Below are 24,316 nucleotides of genomic sequence, written 5' to 3'. Positions count from 1 at the left end.
ATCTGAAATGATTCATTGATTATAAACAATCAGTTGCAGATTTTATCCATCCCCCCCCCTAGTAAACCCTTCCACCTCAGTAAGCTACTACACTGGCTTCACTGTGACTGGCAGTGGCTTCCTATTGGAAATCCTATTAGCCAGTCATATGTTCCAGTAGAAGCCGGAGTCTTGCGCATGCAAAGTCGCCACTTCCGGTTTTGCGCGTTTGGCAGTCCCAGTGCTTGGCAGATCTACTGTGCAGGTGCCGGTTCCCATTATGAATATATAGAAAATTAATATGTAGGGCCGGCATGTCCAAACTGTGGCCCTCTGTGCAGGGGCGGATTAAGGGAGGAGGGCGCCCCTAGGCACAACAATGATGTTTACTAAGTAGGACAGTTTATAGGGGCAGTATCTGCATGTCCTATCCATTTACACTCTATATAAGATGGAATATAGTACAGTACAGTGGATATTTTGCAGTTATTGGTACATTTTGGGCTGACAGTACTATCACAGGCATCCAAGTGCCGCCCCCAAACATGTGCCGCCCCTAGGCCGGTGCCTCACGTGCCTAATGGGAAATTCGGCTCTGCCTCTGTGAAACTACACATCCCAGCATGCCTTGCCATATTTTTAGCATTCTCTAATAGAAAAACTGTGGCAAGGCACGATGGGAATTGTAGTTTCACAACAGCTGGAGGGCCATAGTTTGGACATGCCTGATGTAGGGTGTCTTGAATTAAATCAGCGACAAGAAGAACTACTCTATGGTGGTGATTCAGGTTTGTTTGCAAAAGCAAACTTCTTTAATGTTCAAAACAGGTGCACTGCAGGTGGGGCAGATGTGACATGTGCAGAGAGTTTTACATTTGGGTGGGGTGTGTTCAAACTGAAATCTGAATTGCAGTGTAAAGATAAAGCAGACAGTATTTACCCTGCACAGAAACAAAATAACTCATCCAAATGTAACTCTCTCTGCACATGTTACGTCTGCCCCACCTGCAGTGCACATGGTTTTTGTCCATTAAAGGAGTTTGCTTTTGTAAACCAACCTGAATCACCCCTTGTAAACCTATGGCCTCTTGGGCATTAAAAAATAGGGCTAAATAAAAAGAAATTCTGTGCTACTGTATGTCCTCGATTTAACAGAGCATTATTGGTGCATTTGTTAATGCTTCACAAAACCTCCCTGGACATAGTCTACTATTTACTGTATATTTATATAGTGCTAATAATATCTTGTAGCAGAGTATTGAGAATATGTAATCATTTAGTCCCTGCCCTGTGGTGGGTACTTAAGGTCTGCTATATACTCAATGAACATTCTATAGAACTAGATTGCATTCTATCTAGTATTAAAGCTTCTGAAAGCTGCAGGCAACATAGTAATTGCTCTAAAGAAATTGAAGAGTTTACAGAAGTATTTTATTAAGCCATAACCAGGATGCAAGACTGAGTCACCTGTTTTACAACATTTTAAAAATGTACATAGATAGATATAAATCTGCAGTATATCTAGATCGATTGTTCTCTGTATAAGTAAATAATCTATGCACAACACTTAGAACACAATTTTAATTATAATCATTTTACAGGAAAAAAAACCTGATTTGTGCTTTGTGCAGATAAATGATAAATTCATTTGTAACGAATAAATGTTTAGACAAAAATGGGGAGAGAAAGAGGACTCTGTTTTTGGGGCACTCTTATGATATGATTTGTAAATAAAACTTAGCTTTTATTTCGTTATATTTTTAAATAGTTGGCTGGCTGGCTGGCTGGCTGGACCACTGCACTTTGCCCACATCCAAAATGGCAGCGGGAGGGCATGCGCAACAGCACCTCCCATGGGCCTTCATGTGCGGCGGCAGCGGGCTCCCAGCTCCCATTCCCCCATCTAGAGCCAGCAGAAAGGAGCAGGTGAGCTCGCCCCCCCCCCCCCCCCCCGCATTACAAACACGGGCCCACCCCCCCCCAAATTACATCAGCAGCCGCCAAACCCCCTGCATTACATATGCCGCTACCTACCCCCTCAATTACTGTACATACGCCACTGCCAGCACCCCCCGCATTACATTACGCCGCGCCTCATATCCCCCCCCCAATTACATATGCCGCCTCCGCCAGAAGTCCCAATCCGCCCCAGGCACATACTTTGACTTTCCCACTGTCTGATTCAGTGGATTAATTAAAGAACTGTTTTCATAATGCAGATTAATTAACAATCCACAGATCACATTGAATTGTGATAGAAAGTCACAAAAGTGAAAACAAAGTTATCATGCACACAGAAATGAAATGGTGACGTAAGGAATGCGAAGCCACGTTATTAGATGTCTCTGCTATACGGAGTATAGGTGATGTTATATTCAGTTCCTGATCTCTAAATCACAATTACTGAAGACATGAGTATATTAATGACTCAAACCAAGAAAGTGAAACAGCCGCCACATATTGCACATACCTTCTGTACTCATATCAGGTGTAGGGATCCATATGTACGCCAGTCCAACTTCTTTATATAACTTGAACAAAGTATCTGGACTCATAGGTTCGTTATACCGATTGCAGCCTTTTGAGTTTTGCATTATGTCCCACTCAGTCTGGAAGTTCAGGACAGCACTCACTCCTAATTCATGCTTCATCTTTATTGTGATGTGTTCCAGCTGACGAGGGCAACTTCCCAGATAGATATTAGGCAGTATTCTAGGTTTAAGATGCAAAATAAGGAGATTTCATTTTAATAAGTATACAGTATTCACTTTAGCTTAGGGTTACTGAGGGTTACTCAGGTGGCAGATGTTCTAGCAAGTGATCCGATGCTGCATCTTCAGACTCAGCAGCGGATCACAGAAGCTTGCTAGACCATCACAAAATGTCTGCTGCAGTATTCTCATATTTATACACAGCTAAGACACAGCAGCTGTGTACACAGGGTATGAAGTCATTACATTGACAATGTCTAGGTCGGCAGTCAAAAGGTCAATCAATATTGGTCGACATGGTCAAAAGGTGGACACATGGAAAGGGTCGACATGCATTAGGTAGATATAGTCAAAGGGTCAATATAAGCAAAAGGTCAATATAATTTTTTTGTGAGTGAATAGAGGTAGAATATAATAGTGTGTGTAGCCCAGGGTGGCACCGTCCCTGAAGCATGGCGAGCGCAGTGAGCAGTGTGAGAGAATGGGGTACCCTTATTCGGTGTCCAGGTAGCTCCCCAAATACACATAATCCAGTCAGTGCCCCCATTAAACAATAGACCCCTTATATAAGTTAAGCCCGGTAGATCCTCAATTACACATTAGGCTTGATCGCAGAACAAATTTGTTCTCAAAATCAGCAAAACCATGTGCGCTGCAGGTGGGGCAGATGTAACGTGTAGAGATAGTTACATTTTGGTGTGGTGTATTCAAACTGAACTCTAAATTGCAATGATAAAAATAATGCAGCCAGTATTTACAAAATAACTCACCCAACTCTAACTCTCTGCTGTTACATTTGCCTATTTCGAGAACACATTTGTCCTGCAATCAGGCCTGAATTAGGCCCATTATGCCAGGTAGAACCCCCGTTACACATTATGCCAAGAGGAGCCCCTTATACAAATTATGCTAGGTACAACCCCAATTACACATATTACAACAGGCAAAGACCCTGTTAGATGTTATGCTGACAGAGGCCCCATTACACGTTACCCTAGAGTCCTCATTACACGCTATGTCTGGTAGAGTCCCCATTACATGTTACACCAGGCATAGACTCCATTTTTTCAAACACAGCCTGTAACATGGCAGTTGGCAGATGATTTGCTGGATGTTTATCTCTCTTTATCACACTTGCATTTATCTCTTATTAAGGCTTAATACATCTGCCCCATTGTTCCATGTAGAGAAGGAGACAAAAGGCAAAGGGGAGAGTGAGAGAAGGAGAGAGTGAGAGGGGGAGATTCTCTAAGCTAGAAATAACGAGGTTTTTACCGCATTTTGGGATGCTGTAAGCATCCCCCACCGGGTTACCGCGGTGGGGGGCATCACCAGAAAAATCTGGCGATGCCCCATAGAAGCCAATGGGCTTCTACCGCAACCCTCCGCCCCACCCCGACCCACTGCCGCCCCGCACGGACCCCCGCCGCCCCGCATCGCCCCCCTCACCTGTGTGCGGGCAGCACAGCGTTGTGCTGCCCAGACCTGTGACCTCTTCCTCCCTGCACTGATCCTCTTCCGGCTGCAGGGAGGAGAAGAGCCTGGCGCAGCAGCAGCAGCGCCAGGTAAGGGAGGGAGGGGAGAGCCGCCGGGTCCCCATGGGACCCGCTGACTCTATCGCAAAGGACAGCTCTTAACGCAAGAGCTGTCTTTTGCCATAATTATCGCATATGTTACTGCATAATTATGAATGCGAAGTGCGGCGGAGCTGGGGAGCGGATGTTAGAGCATCCCCCCCAGAATGAGAGAGGGAGAAAGAGGTGCGGTGACTCCAGAAGCTCCAGTAGGCAGGAGCTCCAGCCTTATGCTAGGGAAAGCCCCTTCTACATATTGCACTAAGTAGAGCCTCGGTTACGCACAATAGACGTTATACTTGAGCCTCCATAACATATTTTCCATAACATTATGCCAAGCAGTGCCCCATTACACGTTACCTGAGACAAAGACCTGTTGCACGCTAAATCAGGTAGAGTCTCCGTTACAGGTAGACGCCTAATCAGGTGGAGCCTCTGTTACACGTTATGACAGTCAGTGCCCCATTACACACACATTATTGCAGGTAGAGGAGAGAGAAGGAGAAAGAGAGAGAGGGGAGAGCAAGTACTACCTTACTCCTGAGAACTCTGATGGGGACGGATACTTCCCAGCATTAATCCCACCCCCTTAATGTGTAACAGGCCCCTGAAGCAGCCAATGGCCCCATAGCAGATGTACCCTCTACACATTTGCCAGTAACGTCACTGTAGGATAGGCTTACATTTTGTACACTGTCTCATCCTCCTACTTGTGGGTCAGTGTACTTTGAGAAGTAAAGGTAGGTCGCTCTTTTTCACCTGCTACTCTGCACAGCAGAGCCGCATTGAAAAGCATCTAAGCAGGCAATAAAATGATGCGCATCAACATGTTCCACAAAGGGTGTGATGCACCGCCACGCCACCTTTTCCGATGACCTCCTCCCAAATGCTAAGAGGTACTGTATGTATCGTGCTGTCTAAACGGGTTCAGTGGAATTGAGGTGGATTTGATTGGGGACAGATCTCATTTTAGGACTAGTGAGAGCTCTTATAATAGTTTCCAACACATTTTTAATGAATTGATAATACCTGGAGAAGTGCATGGTCTGATTATCAGCAACGTGAAAGTAGAAGTCCGTGGTGTGCTTCATCTCATCAGTATGTCCAGTTGTTTCAATCCAATGACCTATAGGGTAGCAATAAACTCCATCCACTATGTTGTTTTCATTGTAAACACAGCAGCGGTCGTAATGTGGCCCATTACCTACCAATATAAAAGTACACAATACAGTATGAATAATAAAATCTATTACAACAAAAAGTCTATAACACTGCACTATATATTGTTTGGTAAGTTTATCAAGAACTTAAAGCCAGAGCACAATGGTTTCCCTTTAAAAAGAACGAACAACGTATTCCGTGAATGAACGTTACACAACACAACTAACCAAATTCAGTACATCCGTGTGTTTTGCACAAACCATTACAGATCTACTGCCGGAAACAATACTTGTGTGAATGGCTGAGAAATGATGACGATTTCCTCTTTCCTTCAAGATGTTGTTAAACCTCTAAAAGACCAGTACAAATATCCTTCAACTATTGCACTTCAATTAAATCACCATCTATCATCTGCTCTCAGATAGTGACACTAATGGTTTTTAAGATTAGAATATTTACAAAGCTGTACATTTATAAAATGACTCCAATGTGAGAGCACTAATTCTGCATTTATGTAATCATAACACGTTTCCTGTGAAAATAAAGTAGACAGTGTGGTAGAGTAATGCAATGGCAGCACTGACAACAAAGGGTATCCAGCCGGGGGGAGGTGAAGATGCTCGGAACCGTATAACAGAACAAGCCTTTCAATTATTTTTTTCTAAAGTGATTAGGAGACAGTGAACATTAATTGCTAACCAAATAACTGGGCAAAGAGACAAGAAAATCTTGCCACAGGCAATTTCATGTAGAACATAAAGACATTTTCAATGTTGTTTGACAGCTTGGTTAAAACAAATAGTCAATGGTTTTGAGTGTTGTTGTCTGACTACAGTGGAAGGTTCATTGACAACTTTTTCTTTGGTGTTTTTCTCATGTGAGTTCCACTGTAGCGTTTTACAGGTATGTAGTTTAGAAGACTATAGCTAAATGGTTATACATGTTAAGTATCACTTATCCAAATATCCTTTAACAATATAATTTAGAAAAACCATACATTGCAGAAAGTGATTTTTTTTTTTTTTTATAAAAGAAGCACTACTGGGGACATCTGTAACAGCACTACTGAGGACGTGATATGTAACTGGCACTTCTGGGGACATCTGTAACAGCACTAATGGGGACATCTGTAACAGCACTACTGAGGACATGATATGTAACTGGCACTTCTGGGGACATCTGTAACAGCACAGGGGGAATTCACTAGGAATAATCAAGCGCTTTGACATCGAGCTGATCCTGCAATGTAAGCTGCTGCCTGGGTGTGAGGGTAGTCACTCCCCACTGGTAGAAAAGAAAAGAGTACTCGCACAAGGCGAGTTTAGGCAGCGCTTATTTCAATGAATAAACCAAATAGTGTATGAAAGGTATACATTTTACTGTTTAAAATAGCATATAAATACAAATTACACATTTACAAGAATAAAACAATAATAATCATAACTTAATAAAAATGGAAAGGTGGGGAAGTAAAAGTAAATTGGAATCAATAATTGCAATGATAAGAAAGGTATCCCGCCTCAGTGGACATATGTAAGGTGGAAAAATTATTTGTGATCACTGAATTGTGGAAAGCGGGTAAGTGCACTTTACCAGCTTGAAGTTCTGGATCCTTTTTGAGGAATTATGTAATAGCTGGGAAGTCCTCACGATGTGTGCGGCTGTATAGTGTGCCGCTGGAGGGGTCACGGATCGCAGGATGGAATCAGTCCTCTGATTGGGGTGTGAGACAGATGCTAGATATCTCAAACACCGGAGGGATGTTACTGCAGCGATGTGACCAGTAGTTTACCAGCAATGAATACAATAGGCTTCCGTGTCCAAGTTGGAGACCTCGCTAGGTTTGGATGTTGTTTACCAGCGGTATCTTGGAGCACGGTGTCCGCCTTTGGATAAAATCCAGTTTATAGATGTAAAACAAATGTCCACAAAGGAGTAAGTTTCCACAGCGATGTCCTGAGGCAAGGATGGGCAGGGGATTCACCTAACGCGTTTCACTGCGTCCTGCAGCTTTATCAAAGGTGTGGGGGACTGTATACCTGGTTCAGGTATATATACCTTCCGTAATGAGTGATTTAGTGCACCTGTGAGATGCAATTTGACAATTCAAACTCTCAAATTAAACAAAAAACAATATAAAAAATAGGTAGGCAGACATATAACATATCAATTATTATAAACTATTTAATATACATTCAAAATTGTATACAGAAAAAGACTTTTTATTATATTCAGCTCCAGTCACGTGATTTGCGGAGGTCACGTGATCGGGATACTGACACACTTAAAAGAGGAATGTTCATCATATAAAGCAATAACCCTGGAGATTACCGAATGACTACTTGGTGTCATCGGCAGCATAAACATTATGGAGGGCATTGAGAAGCATTGGGGTGTGTATAAAGCACGTTATATGTAATAAACGTGCCTGTGGAACGCATATTGCGTTCCAAATTCAATGGAGTGCAATCACTTCCGCCTCTACCCCGGAAGTACAAAGCAGCTTTGAGGAGTGAATGGTCGGGTAGGGGACGTAGAGGGGCGCGGCATGTGACGGCGCGAACCTCCGTGTACACCTATCATTACAGCGTCATTGTGTGACAAGAGTGGTCACGTGAACGGGGGTCTCTATTTAGTCAAAAATATATCTCCTCCCACGTATGGAGCGCACATGCGTTCCAAAGGGAGGGCACGTGATAGAACTAACAAATCAATATTAAGTATATGTATACAGTAACTTGATGAAAACATATTACATGATTTGACCAAAAGATATATGTAACCTATGTTGGAAATCCCAATCAAACAAGAGAACCCTAAAAAGAGCGAGATAAAAAATCAGAAATTGATGTCAGATGGTAAAGTTAATTTTCAATGTTTAAAAACGTTGATAGAGAGAGCTCATAACAATTACATTGGGCATCAAACATGGAATTTCATATAATTGACGTCCTTTTGTAAACACAATTAATATAATCCCTCAGAGTGGGGTAGATAAGAATATTTTTATCCTTGTTCATTTCCAATAAAGAAAAACACATCCGTTTAGATATACTTTTCCATTAATGTATATTTGTGATGGGATACTATATTGTGAGTCCTCCATTTCTTCATAAGGGATTTTCCCAGAACCATTCAAATCAAAATTTAGTGTTTAATTCATGTTGCTATGCTCGTGCATGACCAGAGGGAATATCAGTCACGAGCACATGCCAACAGAAGAGGGAGAAAAGAAAGAAAGGGAGGGGGGGGGGGTAGGGGGTGGAGGAAAAGGGCAGGGGAGGGGGGGGGAGGAAAGAGAGGGAGATAAAAAAGAGGGGGATATGAATAAAAAATATAATAAAAATGAAGCCAATAAATAAATTAGAGGACAATATTAAGCTCCATTGCCTCATTCAAACCTCTGGGAAAGAGTGAATCCATTTTAAATGTCCAAAAGATCTCCTGTTTACACAGGATACGGAACCTGTCACCGCCCCTCTTAGTGGGCGGCACATGTTCTAATCCTGTTAGTTTCAAATCCTTGGGATCATTTTTATGATATTCAGAAAAATGTCTGGAGACACTGTGGAGAAGAGACCCTTTTATGATGTTCCGACAATGTTCGAGGAATCTGGACCTCAAACATCGTGTGGTTCTCCCCACGTATTTCAAATTGCACGTGCAGGTAAGTAAATAAATAACAAAGGAGGTGTTGCAATTAATAAATCCCTTTATCTTCATTTTATCTGTGATTGTATTAACTTCCGTCAATTTATTGGTGATAAAATTGCACGTAATGCAATGATTACCACCACACTTATAGCATCCTGAGGGTTTTATTGGGAGCCAGTCTAGTGAAGGGGTCAAAATTTGAGTTGAATTTTTAGGACATTTTAGATTACTTGGAGCTAACAGATTTTTTAAAGACTTGTTTTTCTTAAATATAAAGGACGGTTGGAGAGGAAGTATCTCCCTCAGTAAGGGATCTTGTTTTAATATTGAATGGTTCTTATTTATGATTTTTTTGATTTCTTTGTAATCCCTATTAAATGTAGAAATAAAAGAGATACGATTCTCTCCATTAGAGAAGGGATCTGGGGGGCATTTGTCCTTCGGACATCTGTCCCTCAGAAGGGCATCCCTATCTCTTTCTCTGCTGGACATGTATGCATCTTGAACAAGTTGGGAAGGATATCCACAGTTTTGAAATGCAGAGATGAGGTCCTTGGCCTGGCTGTCAAAAGAGTCTAATTGTGAACAGTTGCGTCTGAGTCGCAACATCTGACATCTGGGTATATTCTTCACCCAAGGAGGGTAATGACCACTCTTAAAATGCAAATATGAATTGGTATTTACAGATTTTTGGTAATTACTAGTATGGATTAAGCCATCAGCACTCCTTAGAGTTAGATCAAGAAAATTAATAGAATGGGGGTGATATTCACGGGTGAACCTCAAGTTAAAAGAATTTGAATTTAAATGTGAGACAAAGGAAGTGATAGATGTGTGATCCCCATCCCAAATGAAAAATAAATCATCTATATACCGGCCATAGAGGACCAGGTTCGCGCCAAACGAGGACCCCCAAATGAGTTGATCCTCGACCTCCCCCATGTAGAGGTTGGCATAGCTTGGCGCGAACCTGGTCCCCATGGCCGTACCCATCACCTGTAAATAAAAAGTGTCTTGAAAAAGAAAGTAATTGTGCTTGAGGATAAATGATATGGAATTAGTGAGGAAGTGTTGGAGTTCCGCCGTCAGATCACCATCCTCTCTCAATTTTTTAGAGATGGTGTTAATTCCCAATTCGTGTGGAATATTAGAGTAAAGACTCTCCACATCGAGGGTTAAGAAATGATAGGTCTCTTTCCAAACAATATCTTTTATCAAATTTAGAAAATGAGTGGAGTCACGGATGTGTGATCTGAGGGCGGTCACCCGTGATTGTAAATGGGAATCAACAAATTGTGAAAGGTTGGAAGTGAGTGATTGGACACCAGAAATAATAGGGCGGCCAGGTGGGGAAGTGAGGTTTTTATGAATTTTAGGGAGGTGATAAAAAATGGGAACCAAGGGGTGAGGGTTAAACAAAAATTGATGTTCATCCTTAGTAATAATAGAGTTAGTAAGTGCTTGATCCAGGAGTGTTTTTAGCTCCAAAATATATTTTTGTGTAGGATTATCAAATAATTTGGAGTAAAAAGAAAGATTTGACAGCTGGCGAAGGGCCTCATCCACATAGCAGTCTCTATCCTGGATGACGATCCCTCCACCCTTGTCGGACTCCCTGAAGACAATGGAGGTGTCTCCAGTGAGACCGACAAGGGCTTTTTTCTCCCACACTGTGAGGTTATCTCTGAAGTTATATTTAGATTTGTGTTTGTCACTAGAGCAAAGCCTTTTAAAGTCATCCAGTGTTGTCTTGTAGAAAGACTCAATGCTGGTGCCCTTAGCCCTTATCGGATAAAAATTGGACTTTTTTCTTAATTTAGACTTATCAATATCATAGATTTTTTTAGGGGAATCATTACTCTCCGTCCACAGTTCTGCCAATATGTCTAACGAAGTCTGATCACCACTATCCAATAGGATGGGTAATCCAGGGTCGTTATCTTTTCGAGATTTTTGTGAAAAGAAATATGTTTGTCTGCACAATGTGCGGATATAACGATTCAATTCTATAAAAAGTGTAAAGATATTGGCATCGGTCGACGGAGAGAATTTTAAGCCCTTTTGCAATAGTCTGGACTCTGCCTCATTAAGGGGTCGGGAGGAAATGTTAAATATATTAGTGATTGGTATATTTGAGGTTAATTTCTTGCGCTGAACTCTCTCTTTCCTCCTCTAGCTCCTCTGTACTTAGATGTCGTCTTTTCTTTGGTGTTCCTCCCCCCTGATATTTGCCCATTTCTCTGTATTGGCGGGGGCCTAAAAAAAGGGTATCAGAGTTTAAGGTTTTGTAAGTTCTATTGGAGGGGTCTTTTGGTCTAGCTCCTGACCTTTGATGAGTATGTTCAGGGTTGGGATTATATCCCTGGTCAGTTTTTTTAATGTAATTATTATAATTTTTATTCCCAGACGGTGAATTTTGTGATTTATTGGAATATTTATCTCTGCGATAGGGTGAGTCATATACACGGATATCACCCATCATATCTAAAGCTCTCCTATTATCATTTGATCTGCCTCTGTTATTAACGTAATTTCTATTAGTATTGTTATTTGTCCTTGATTGATTGGGATTCCTATGTTTCAATCTATAATTCCTAACATTGTTAGATTGATAATCTGTTAGATCCCTCTGGAATTTTTTACATTTATTATCAATTACTTCTTGTTCGAAATTAATTAGTCTCTCTATCACTCTCGTGTCTTTCTCTTTAAATTCTCTTGTCTGATTAAAAGGTTCTAATTTGCTTTTAGTATTTTCTATTTCCATCTCTAATTCTTTGACTTTTTTGTTTCTATAATCAATTACTAAATTCATCAATAAAAAAGAACAATTGTCAAGAATATCATCCCACTTGGTCTGAAACTCAGTGTTCTCTTGAAAAATTGATGGCTTGTGGAGACGGAGACCTCGTGGTAGCATCTTTTTGTCAGCATATTTTTGTAAATTGGTGCTGTCAAGCCATTGTTTAGTCTCGTCTCTCAATAAGTCCTCCAATTTTTCAAAGAGTGTAATGCATTCCTCATCGCTCTTGTTCCTTAGAGACTCCTGGGGTTGATCCCATTTGGAGATATATGTCTGCCTCCTATTTTGTCTCTCATTGAAGTTGGAGAAGCAGCTCATGTCAGCAGCTTGATGGACTCAAAAAAGAGAAAAGGGGGAATTCACTAGGAATAATCAAGCGCTTTGACAATGAGTTGATCCTGCAATGTAAGCTGCTGCCTGGGTGTGAGGGTAGTCACTCCCCACTGGTAGAAAAGAAAAGAGTACTCGCACAAGGCGAGTTTAGGCAGCGCTTATTTCAATGAATAAACCAAATAGTGTATTAAAGATATAAATTTTACTGTTTAAAATAGCATATAAATACAAATTACACATTTACAAGAATAAAACAATAATAATCATAACTTAGTAAAAATGGAAAGGTGGGGAAGTAAAAGTAAATTGGAATCAATAATTGCATTGATAAGAAAGGTATCCCGCCTCAGTGGACATATGTAAGGTGGAAAAATTATTTGTGATCACTGAATTGTGGAAAGCGGGTAAGTGCACTTTACCAGCTTGAAGTTCTGGATCCTTTTTGAGGAATTATGTAATAGCTGGGAAGTCCTCACGATGTGTGCGGCTGTATAGTGTGCCGCTGGAGGGGTCACGGATCGCAGGATGGAATCAGTCCTCTGATTGGGGTGTGAGACAGATGGTAGATATTTCAAACACCGGAGGGATGTTACTGCAGCGATGTGACCAGTAGTTTACCAGCAATGAATACAATAGGCTTCCGTGTCCAAGTTGGAGACCTCGCTAGGTTTGGATGTTGTTTACCAGCGGTATCTTGGAGCACGGTGTCCGCCTTTGGATAAAATCCAGTTTATAGATGTAAAACAAATGTCCACAAAGGAGTAAGTTTCCACAGCGATGTCCTGAGGCAAGGATGGGCAGGGGATTCACCTAACGCGTTTCACTGCGTCCTGCAGCTTTATCAAAGGTGTGGGGGACTGTATACCTGGTTCAGGTATATATACCTTCCGTAATGAGTGATTTAGTGCACCTGTGAGATGCAATTTGACAATTCAAACTCTCAAATTAAACAAAAAACAATATAAAAAATAGGTAGGCAGACATATAACATATCAATTATTATAAACTATTTAATATACATTCAAAATTGTATACAGAAAAAGACTTTTTATTATATTCAGCTCCAGTCACGTGATGTGCGGAGGTCACGTGATCGGGATACTGACACACTTAAAAGAGGAATGTTCATCATATAAAGCAATAACCCTGGAGATTACCGAATGACTACTTTGTGTCATCGGCAGCATAAACATTATGGAGGGCATTGAGAAGCATTGGGGTGTGTATAAAGCACGTTATATGTAATAAACGTGCCTGTGGAACGCATATTGCGTTCCAAATTCAATGGAGTGCAATCACTTCCGCCTCTACCCCGGAAGTACAAAGCAGCTTTGAGGAGTGAATGGTCGGGTAGGGGACGTAGAGGGGCGCGGCATGTGACGGCGCTAACCTCCGTGTACACCTATCATTACAGCGTCATTGTGTGACAAGAGTGGTCACGTGAACGGGGGTCTCTATTTAGTCAAAAATATATCTCCTCCCACGTATGGAGTGCACATGCGTTCCAAAGGGAGGACACGTGATAGAACTAACAAATCAATATTAAGTATATGTATACAGTAACTTGATGAAAACATATTACATGATTTGACCAAAAGATATATGTAACCTATGTTGGAAATCCCAATCAAACAAGAGAACCCTAAAAAGAGCGAGATAAAAAATCAGAAATTGATGTCAGATGGTAAAGTTAATTTTCAATGTTTAAAAACGTTGATAGAGAGAGCTAATGATGTTGGAATTTGTTCATAACAATTACATTGGGCATCAAACATGGAATTTCATATATACTTGACGTCCTTTTGTAAACACAATTAATATAATCCCTCAGAGTGGGGTAGATAAGAATATTTTTATCCTTGTTCATTTCCAATAAAGAAAAACACATCCGTTTAGATATACTTTTCCATTAATGTATATTTGTGATGGGATACTATATTGTGAGTCCTCCATTTCTTCATAAGGGATTTTCCCAGAACCATTCAAATCAAAATTTAGTGTTTAATTCATGTTGCTATGCTCGTGCATGACCAGAGGGAATATCAGTCACGAGCACATGCCAACAGAAGAGGGAGAAAAGAAAGAAAGGGAGGGGGGGGGGGGGTAGGGGGTGGAGGAAAAGGGCAGGGGAGGGGGGGGGGAAGAGAGGGAGATAAAAAAGAGGGGGATATGAATAAAAAATATAATAAAAATGAAGCCAATAAATAAATTAGAGGACAATATTAAGCTCCATTGCCTCATTCAAACCTCTGGGAAAGAGTGAATCCATTTTAAATGTCCAAAAGATCTCCTGTTTACACAGGATACAGAACCTGACACCGCCCCTCTTAGTGGGCGGCACATGTTCTAATCCTGTTAGTTTCAAATCCTTGGGATCATTTTTATGATATTCAGAAAAATGTCTGGAGACACTGTGGAGAAGAGACCCTTTTATGATGTTCCGACAATGTTCGAGGAATCTGGACCTCAAACATCGTGTGGTTCTCCCCACGTATTTCAAATTGCACGTGCAGGTAAGTAAATAAATAACAAAGGAGGTGTTGCAATTAATAAATCCCTTTATCTTCATTATCATTGCAATTATTGATTCCAATTTACTTTTACTTCCCCACCTTTCCATTTTTATTAAGTTATGATTATTATTGTTTTATTCTTGTAAATGTGTAATTTGTATTTATATGCTATTTTAAACAGTAAAATTTATACCTTTCATACACTATTTGGTTTATTCATTGAAATAAGCGCTGCCTAAACTCGCCTTGTGCGAGTACTCTTTTCTCATCTGTAACAGCACTACTGGGGACATCTGTAACAGCACTACTGAGGACATGATATGTAACTGGCACTACTGGGGACATGATCTGTAACTGGCACTACTGGGGACATCTATAACAGCACTACTGAGGACCTGATATGTAACTGGCACTACTGAGGACATGATATGTAACTGGCACTACTGGGGACATGATATGTAACTGGCACTACTGGGGACATCTATAACAGCACTACTGAGGATATGATATGTAAGTAGCACTAAATATGTGCAAGAAAATTATTGTTTGCCACTTAAATTCAGTATGTGAGATGTACACAACCTTTGTTTCATGTTTTGAAACCTTGTTTTATGAACAAATAAAATATATTTGTGTGTATTTCATGTGTTTGATGTGTTTGCACAACATAAATGCAAGATACTCAAGATACATCATTGAAATATAAAAATATTCTGAAATACGGAATAATCCGTTATCCAAAATACTTCTGGTCCCGAGCATTTTGGATAAGGCGTACTCAACCTGTAGTATTAACAGTAGTAACAGTGTCTAGATCGGCCATGTTATGGTTGACCACGCTTAGTCGAACCCATCTAGTTAGATGCCTATCAATAGTCAACAGTCTCTAAATCGACAGCAAAGAAAGTTAGATGCCAGCATTAGGTCGACGGGAGCATGATCGACGGTCACAAAGTCGACATAAGTTTTTCATGTTTTTTTGGTCTGTTTTGACATAGGTTGACATGGACAGCAAATAAGTGTACAGTGTTCCCTCGCACACTATTTTAATCTAACTCTATGTCCACTTGCAAAAAAAACATGAAAAATTCTATCATGTCTGTTAATAACCTTTCCTTCGACCTAACGCTTGTGTCTAACTTTTGTTACTGATGATCTAGACACTGTCAACTATCTTTAGGCATCTAACTAGGCGTGTTCGACAGCACAACCAATTCTAATACCTTGCACCTACAGTCAGTGCTGCACATAATTTTCGTACTAGATCTCATCTCATTGCATTGCAAAACCTATGCGACGTGATCTAGCCCAAATTGTATACAATAATTGTACCGTGTATGGGCACCTTAACAGTCATCCAAATCCTAAAATTAAAATTCTAGGCACTGTAGTCGCACAGAGTCAGAATCTGGAGGACAATAATAATAAAATTCCATCAAAAGAAAGTAAATACAAATAAGTACCAATCAGAGGAGTTTGGGCTATGGCAAGGGGACCCATCTTTGCCATTAAAAAGGTAGGTAACTACAGTAAGGCAGCAATTTGTTCTAAATTGTGATACAAGAGTTAGCTGAAAATGTATCAAGCCTTCTAAAGAGGACAGGTGGAAAAGTTAACCATAGCAACCTTTTAATTCCTACTTGTGATTTTATACAATATAACTGTTAGCTCAAAGCTGATTGGTTGGTATTGGCAACTTCTCTGCTAACTCCAATTTAAGAAGGTTCGATACATCCCTAATTTATAGGGGTATTCAATTCAGGATCACGGCTGTCGATACCTCCTGACAGCCGTGATCCTGGCCCATTTGCGGTCTGATCGACAGCTGAACGACAGGCGGGATTCAATGTCCCGCCTGGCAATCGTCACAAAGGGGGCATGGTCACAAGAAACGGCAGTGGATTGTTGATCTGCGTCCGGGATCGCGACAATCTACGGCCATTATCAGCAGAACGGGCCAACAGCTTCTAAAGTCGGACCCGTTCTGCCGTGATCCCACTTCATTGCTGTCTCTAAAGACAGCATTGAATAGGGAGCCGCCGCTATTTCTACCATGGGAATAGCGGCGGCAAATTGAATACTCCTGTTAGACAGGTTATACTAGCTGGCAGAAAAATGGTGATGGTCCTGCATATGGAATCTCCTTAAACCAAGATTTCTCCAAGACTGACGAGCAGGTCATGCCAAGATTGAGTACAACAGCATTTAGCAAAGTCCACTTAGGTGACTATACCTTGTTGGGAAGATGATTGGATATATGCTACTGTGTGGGAATAAAATTGAATAATTTTTTTAATTAGGTGAAACTATTCCCGATTGCGCCCTAGATTTGGAAATCCCCAATTTTGTGTATTACTGAATGTGTAGTTTTACTAAATAAATTGTGTTTTGCAGCTCCATGTTAAAACGAGACAACCTGAAAATATAGCTTTACAAAACAACATCTAACATCTAGGTGAAAATGAAAAGCAGAAAACCAGAATTAATGATGATTTTGTTGGCAGTTCCTATCAAGCTGAAAGAATGACTATGTGTTTTGCCTCCAGCATCAGAACATGAATTTAGTTACCCAAGGTCAAGCAAACTTTAAAGATCTTTCCAAAAGTCTCCTATGGAATGCAGGAACTCATGGTTCATTATTCAAATGCTCACCTGATAACCAATGCAATCTGATAAAGTAATTTACAGCGAGGGATGCCAAGGCGTAATTAACTTACATTAACCCGAAGTGTCATTAACCTACCTTCAGAATTAATTGGCAAGCACACAGTATACTAAGATTAAACCTGGAGTTGGAACACTAAAAAACAACGCTATATAAGACCTTCCAAAATAAACTCATTTTACACTAATTATCATGGTTACCTTTTAACTGAAAGATGACATTGTTGCGAATGTGACAATATGTCAGAAAGTGATAGCAGATAACAATTTACCCGTGGCATTCTGTGCCAGCACATAGTAGGGTATTGAAATGCAAAGAAACTTAAACTACTGTATGAGATAACCTCAACATCGAGTGGAACGATCATGGCAGCTTCAAAGAGCCCCTACTGGGATCTATATCCTGCCTTTGGAGTGTTATTTTAAAACTAATATACCAGATTTCAGTTCCACACACAAACGTACTTGAGCACGAGGATGAAAAACGTAATTCCTCCCAAACATAACTCCTAATACCACTTTCACATCGCAGACCCGTTTTAAAAACCGGTATTTTAAACCGGTAATTAAAACGGGTCAGAGCCTTAATAGTGGCCACATTACCGTTTTAAATGCAGGTTTCAGTGTCATTCACATTGCAGTTGAAACGTTTCATTCTGAACACGTTTCAATGCAGAGTGTGACCATTGCCTGTCATTATGTGACCGGATACCTGTGCTGGGCAGGGCCGGTGCTAAGCACCGGAGCGCCCTAGGCGGGGGGGGGGCTCCCCGGCGCTCACCTGCTCCATGGGCAGTATCTCCACGGGTGGCGGGGGGATGTGCGATGTGGCGGCGGCGGCAGCACGGGGGGGGAGGAGAGTGTACACTCACCTCCTTTTGCTGCCGGTGGCCGTGCTGCTGCTGCCGCTGAGTATCTTCACGGGGGGCGGGGGGATGTGCGATGTGGCGGCGGCGGCAGCACGGGGGGGGAGGAGAGTGTGCGATCTGAGGAGATTGACGGTGGCAAGGATTCAATGATTTAAATCATATGAACAAACAGATCTCATGGGAGGTAGGAGGTGAAAGTGCTACGGTGATTTTAGATGGAGCGCTCCCACTTCAAAGGCAGCAAGGTGAAAACGCAGCTACTAGGGGGATGACAGAGGGAGCGGAGGCTGGCCGGGCACAGGCTGCGGTTGTCCCCTTGCTGCTGCTGGGAGGAGGAGTGTGTCCTCTCACCTCCGGCTGCTGTTGCTGCCAAGTCTCGACGGAGTAAAGCTGGAGAACTACTATGTGCAGCCGATCTGCTCCCCCTCCAGGAGTCAGTTCATCACTGGGAAGTAAGTGCCGAGTGAGTGGATATCAGTGCTTGTGCTTGTGTTGTTTGCCTGAAATACCGTTTCAGACAAACTGTACACATTCACATTGCACAAAAAACGGCAAGGAACCGTGTAGGACTCTGCTTTTTACACGGTTCGAAATGCCAGTTAATTTAAAACGGTAAATTGCCTGTGGTGCATTCACAGTGCACCCTTAAACGTTTTAAAAAGGGAAAAAAACGGCAATATACCGTTTTAAAAGTGCGATGTGAAAGGGGTATAAAATTAGTATTTTATAATCAATAGTAAACAAACACATATTCAAGAATACGTAGCTGCATTGAATAGTGATAAAGTGATTTGCTATAGAGATAAGGGTAAAATGAGTCTTCACGTTTTACTGTTTTACTTAGAATAAATCCACTTCTGCATTGGTACTTTCTGCTCTGAATACTGCTGCTTTCACATTGCAAACCTGCATTCAACCCGTTTTTGTAAACGTTTCTTAAAATGTGTCTAAAGCCAGTTAAACCCCTTTCACATTGCATGTTGTAACTGGTACTGTATATTACCATTTCAATACCGGTTTTTTTTTACCATTCGAATTCAACCCATTTCACCCATAGAAAACAGTGGATGTCATTTTAAATAGACATTTCTGCGACACAGGATCACATATGACGTTTTTACTGCATAAAAAGGAGGGGGTGGGTAAAAATAAAAATAAAGTTAGGTAAAATAAATAATTAGAAGTAAAAAAAGGTAAAAATAAAGTCTCCTCTCTGCGCAGTATGCACTGGTGTAAAAAAGTCTGCTTTCATATGGAAAAATGTCCGAATGGTCGGGAGCACTCGGTGCTGCCTGACCGCTCGGTCCATCATTCGACCATCAGAGAATGGGGGATGTTCCCACAGATGAGGGAGGGGTCCGCATGAAACATCCACTCGCAGTCCATTCGCTCAGCGTCTTACCGCATTCGGACGGTGTGAGCGATCCATACGGTAGGAGGGGCTAAGAACACTTGGTGCCCGTCCAAAATACGCATCCGTCCGATTCAACTAGAATAAGGGGCTGAGAGTGAACTCCTTTGTTTACTTTCTACCTGTGCCTGGTGAAATCACAAGGGGCATAGCCTATCACCCTCTGAGACCTGCTCATGACTTGTAAATACCATTTCAGAGCCATTAACACTACATTGGTTGACCTAATGCTTGTAGACCTAATGTCTGTCTATACCAGGCATGACCAAACTGTGGCCCTCAAGCTGTTGTGAAACTACACATCCCAGCATGCCTTGCCTTAGTTTTAGTATTCCCTAATAGCACAACTGGGGCAAGGCATGATAGGACTTGTAGTTTCACAACAGCTGGAGGCCCATAGTTTGGACATGCCTGGTGTATACAATGATCCATACCCACTGCTTTTAAAGGCCCCACACATTAGGACGATTTCTCCTAAGGACAAGTCGTCCCCTGAGCTCCCCGGGACAGCTTGATAAGATTTGGCACTTGATGTGCCATTTTTTACATGTGATAAATCGGATGCGATTTATCACATGTAGACCCGGGGGAGCTGCAGGCAGGGTAGAGACAGGAGAGCAGGGTCTGTGGTAGAGGCTGGTGGTGACCGGAGCTGCAGGCGGGGTAGCAGCAGGAGAGGTAGCGGCAGGGTCCGTGGTAGAGGCAGGCGTGGAGCGAGGACCAGAGAGCAGAGTCCGGTGGAGTGGCGAGCGGTGAGAGAATAGAAAAATACTGACTTTTCTATTCTCCCACTCTCTCCAATACCACCGACCCTGCTCTCTAGGATAGCTCCTACCTGCTATGTCACAGGCTGGGTTTGAAAAATGTCAGGTAGGAGCTGATTGGCTGGTTGCTTATCACTCTCCATTTTATCTCTTTTGAAGCCTAGTGTATCTGGCCCCTAATGAGATTAGGCAAGAGAAAACATGTTTACTGATAACAAATAAACCACTCTTAGGTTTACAATAAAATTGTAGTAACTAAAAAAAAACATATATCGAATGGCAAAGACGACATTTGAGTTTCTTATGGATTAACTATACCACACTCATATCTGCGTGTACATGACTGCAACATGGGGACACTGATAAGAGCTGTCTGATAATCTCTGAAATGTTGTATATCACAAGAGTCTTTCCTGTTGTGGCTGTGAAATCCACTTTGATCATCTCCTCACACAGCTGTGATCCAAGGCTGTTACATGAAATGTTTGCTGTTGTAAAGAAAATGGTAACGGCTTTGACATAATCTTAAGAGCAAAATCTTTTCCACTGACATAAATGAGGGTTGCATAAATCCCCATTATGCCTGCAGATAGCTTAATTGGGGCTGACCAGCCCGTCTGAGCAAGGCATCGCCACATCTGCATTTTCAGGGGAACATCCAGCTTTTTTATGGGGACACCCATAAAACGCTAAGTGTTCCACTGTTCCAGCCCCCGGCCACCCCCTTCCTGCCCCTCACATTGGGTTTGCACATGCGCATACTCACACATGCACGGGCACCCCACTATCAAAAACGGAGCCATATGGACCCGAAGGTCACAATCTCTGGTGTAGGAGCAGATGTGAAACCTAATTAGAGTACCTGCAAGGTTTCACTTACCGTATGTGGGTTATTTTTTGTCTGTATATAAAGTGGATACATTTATGTTTGAAAACTAATATGGACTATGAGCCATTTCAGTTCTGCATGACCCATCAATTCTGCAAATGGCTTACATTGAACAAACTGAAAAGAATTAGCATATTTGGAAAATGCACATTTTGTAAGTGTGCTTTTTGACTATAAAAAACATAGTCAGTGGTGTGTGATAGTCATCAGTCCACATAAATGAATGAAAAGTGATTGATTTATTAACCAGGTAGAACATAGGGTCTCAAGACAACACAGGGTTAATGTAGCATAAGAAAGGAACATACAGTATTAACAAATACAGGCAGGAGTGGGTTAATGCTGGTCATACTTGCCTACCCCTCTGGAATGGCCGGGAGGCACCCAAAAAATGTGGTGGACCCGGCCCCCCAGAAAGGTGGACAAGAATTCCGCTCTCCCCGCCAGAGGCCCCCCAATCCGCCTGAAACAGAAACACGTGGATGTCCAAGGGGGACCTGATGAAGCAAGTCGAACAATCATAGCCTCATCACCCATTGTACAGTGTCTGCTTTGTTTTTTTGGGCACTATATAGCAGGGCACGGAGCCACAATGATATCATCATGATGCCACATCCCTGGGCAGCCCACCTTCCTGATGACCACACCCTTTATATGCCTGCCACACTGCACCATCCGATGGGTGGAAAGGTAGGTTAGTTTGATGCAGGGGGCATGCGGGATCAGTATCAAGCAATTGTAGAGACATGCAGAGGGGGCAATTGAATATATAGTGTGGCTACATTGCACTGCTGTATGTATATATATATATATATATATATATATATATATATATATAGTCTAGTGTCTGATTGTGTGTCTCCGAAACACTGCCATCTGTTGGCAGCGAGTAAAACTACATCCCTTTCTTTCTCAGATGATAGAACTTGCTATACATAAGGGGTATATCACCCTGCAGACAGTCACTGTGTTCGCACTGGCAGCACTCCTTCCTCAGCAGAATATATATTGTCTAGTGTCTGATTGTAAAGGCAACTGAGTTGTCATTGTGTCATGTAATATCCAACTTGATGAGCTAGCCGATCGCTTGGAGGTTGGAGGTTAAAGGTTATTCCAAGGACTCTTTAGAAAAATCGAGGAAGAGAATCAATGAGGTGGAGAGAGCTGAGCTTTTAAAAATCAATACAGTTGAAAAAACAGCAGACGATGGCCTAAAATGGGCGTTCATTAGCCAATATAATTCAAAGCATAAAGATATAGAGAAAGTCTTTAGGCTTAATTGGAAACTCCTAACACAAGATCCAATTTTAGGCAACCTATTACCTGCAGAACCTAGGTTCATTTATAGGCGTGCACCATCACTACGTAACCATCTGGTGAGGAGCTCCTCCGAACTGTCAACTCGGAAGAGTGTAAGGACAATTGGTTTTCACCGATGTGGCATGTGCACTATGTGCAAAACTGTCAAGTCTTCTGTTAGGAAATTTACAGAATTTGAGAATAATGGAAAGAACTACCAAATTAAGCAATTCATTACCTGCCACTCTAAAAACGTTATTTATGTTCTACAATGTGAGTGCGGCCTTTCCTATGTCGGGAAAACCTCGAGACAACTGAAGGTCCGCCTCGCGGAACACACATACAATATCAAAAAAGGCCTACTTGTACATACTGTATCTGCCCATTTTAAAGAACATCATGAGTCTAACCCATGTAAGATAAAAAAATTCTGGGGAATAGAACAGGTTACAAATAACTGGTGTTCTGGAGGAGTGGAGTTGAAGCTTTCGCAGACAGAAATGAGGTGGATTCATCGATTGAGAACCTTGGTCCCACAAGGACTCAATGGTGAATTCGAGTTGAAACCTTTTCTCACTTAATTCTTTCTGCACACCCACTTCTTTTCTATCCCTGGCTGGTTTGGTTATTTATTGTTCTCAGTGAATATTCAAAATATTTACCAATCTTTTCATCTATTATAGATCATCCTGGATAAAGTGACCTATTTTGATCTATGTGCCAATCCAATACATTTTTTTCATGTATTAAATTGTTTTTTATATTTTAATGTACATATCTAGAGGAAGGTTAGTCACTGAACCAGATTATATCAAAAAAATTTTTTTATATATTTGTCTAAAATTAAGTTTTTTATATATGATGTTTTTTATATGAATTTTTATACGTAGATTCATTTACAATAAATTGTATTTATCTGGTTTATACTAGCCAAATCTGTGATATAATGTGATTTTATGTTCATGAAATGTATTTTGTGTTCTTGGAAGATGGCCTGTAATGATTAACTAGTATAATACGCGATCACTTCCGCAATGCGTTCCAAAGTCTATTTACTTGGAACGCACGGCCATTATCCACTGCTATATTTTATCTATCCATTTATATTCCATTTATTTGGGTTATTAGATGTTTCTAGCTTTATTGCTGAGATGCGCCCATATAGATAATCGTATATTCATACAGTGTTGTTCTCAAATATATACGTCCGATAAACCGGACGTTTGGAACGCACGGCCATCTTCCTTTTAACACATATGACACGCAAAATCCGTCACTTCCGGCTGTTCCTACCCGGACATCCGGTACTGATGGACGGAGCGTATTCGCTTCAGCTGGCACAATTTAGCCTGGAGGTATAAATATGCCTGCCAGACATACAGAGAATTACACTCCTGAAGAAGATTCCTTCGAAACGCGTTGAGTGTTTGACGGTGCACATCCCCATCCAAGGCTGAACACAAGTCGTCTAAAGGTGCTGATCGGTGGATCCCGCTTTCTGGTTCCGGACTGGACGTTGGACCCCTGGTTGTAAGACCCTCTTCCATCTGACTGTGAGCTGTTTTTGCCTGGTGGATTGTACTACATGCTGTTAAAAAGCTTTTATGTTGTAAGTGCGGATTGCAAATTAAACCCTTTTTAAAACCAAGGATAATCTGCACTATATTTTCTCCTATTTCACCCTCTCACATA

At 41.5% G+C, this 24,316-nt stretch overlaps 1 protein-coding gene across 1 annotated transcript in view; it reads right to left on the bottom strand.

Moving 5' to 3' along the window:
• The window catches only part of EPM2A (EPM2A glucan phosphatase, laforin), a 62,737-nt gene that overhangs the window by 3,089 nt on the left and 35,332 nt on the right, over positions 1-24,316 (bottom strand). The window contains exons 3-4 of the mRNA XM_083176130.1: positions 5,294-5,468; positions 2,450-2,691 (exon numbers count right to left, since the gene is read on the bottom strand). Coding sequence (XP_083032256.1) covers positions 2,450-2,691; positions 5,294-5,468 — 417 coding nt within the window. The remainder of the gene's footprint in view (positions 1-2,449; positions 2,692-5,293; positions 5,469-24,316) is intronic.

This window comes from Crinia signifera, chromosome 3 (genome assembly GCF_055691185.1).
Source record: "Crinia signifera chromosome 3, ASM5569118v1, whole genome shotgun sequence".
In the NCBI taxonomy this organism is placed as follows: Eukaryota; Metazoa; Chordata; class Amphibia; order Anura; family Myobatrachidae; genus Crinia; species Crinia signifera.
Note: the sequence above shows the minus strand (reverse complement) of the source record. Positions and strands in the feature narration are given on the sequence as shown.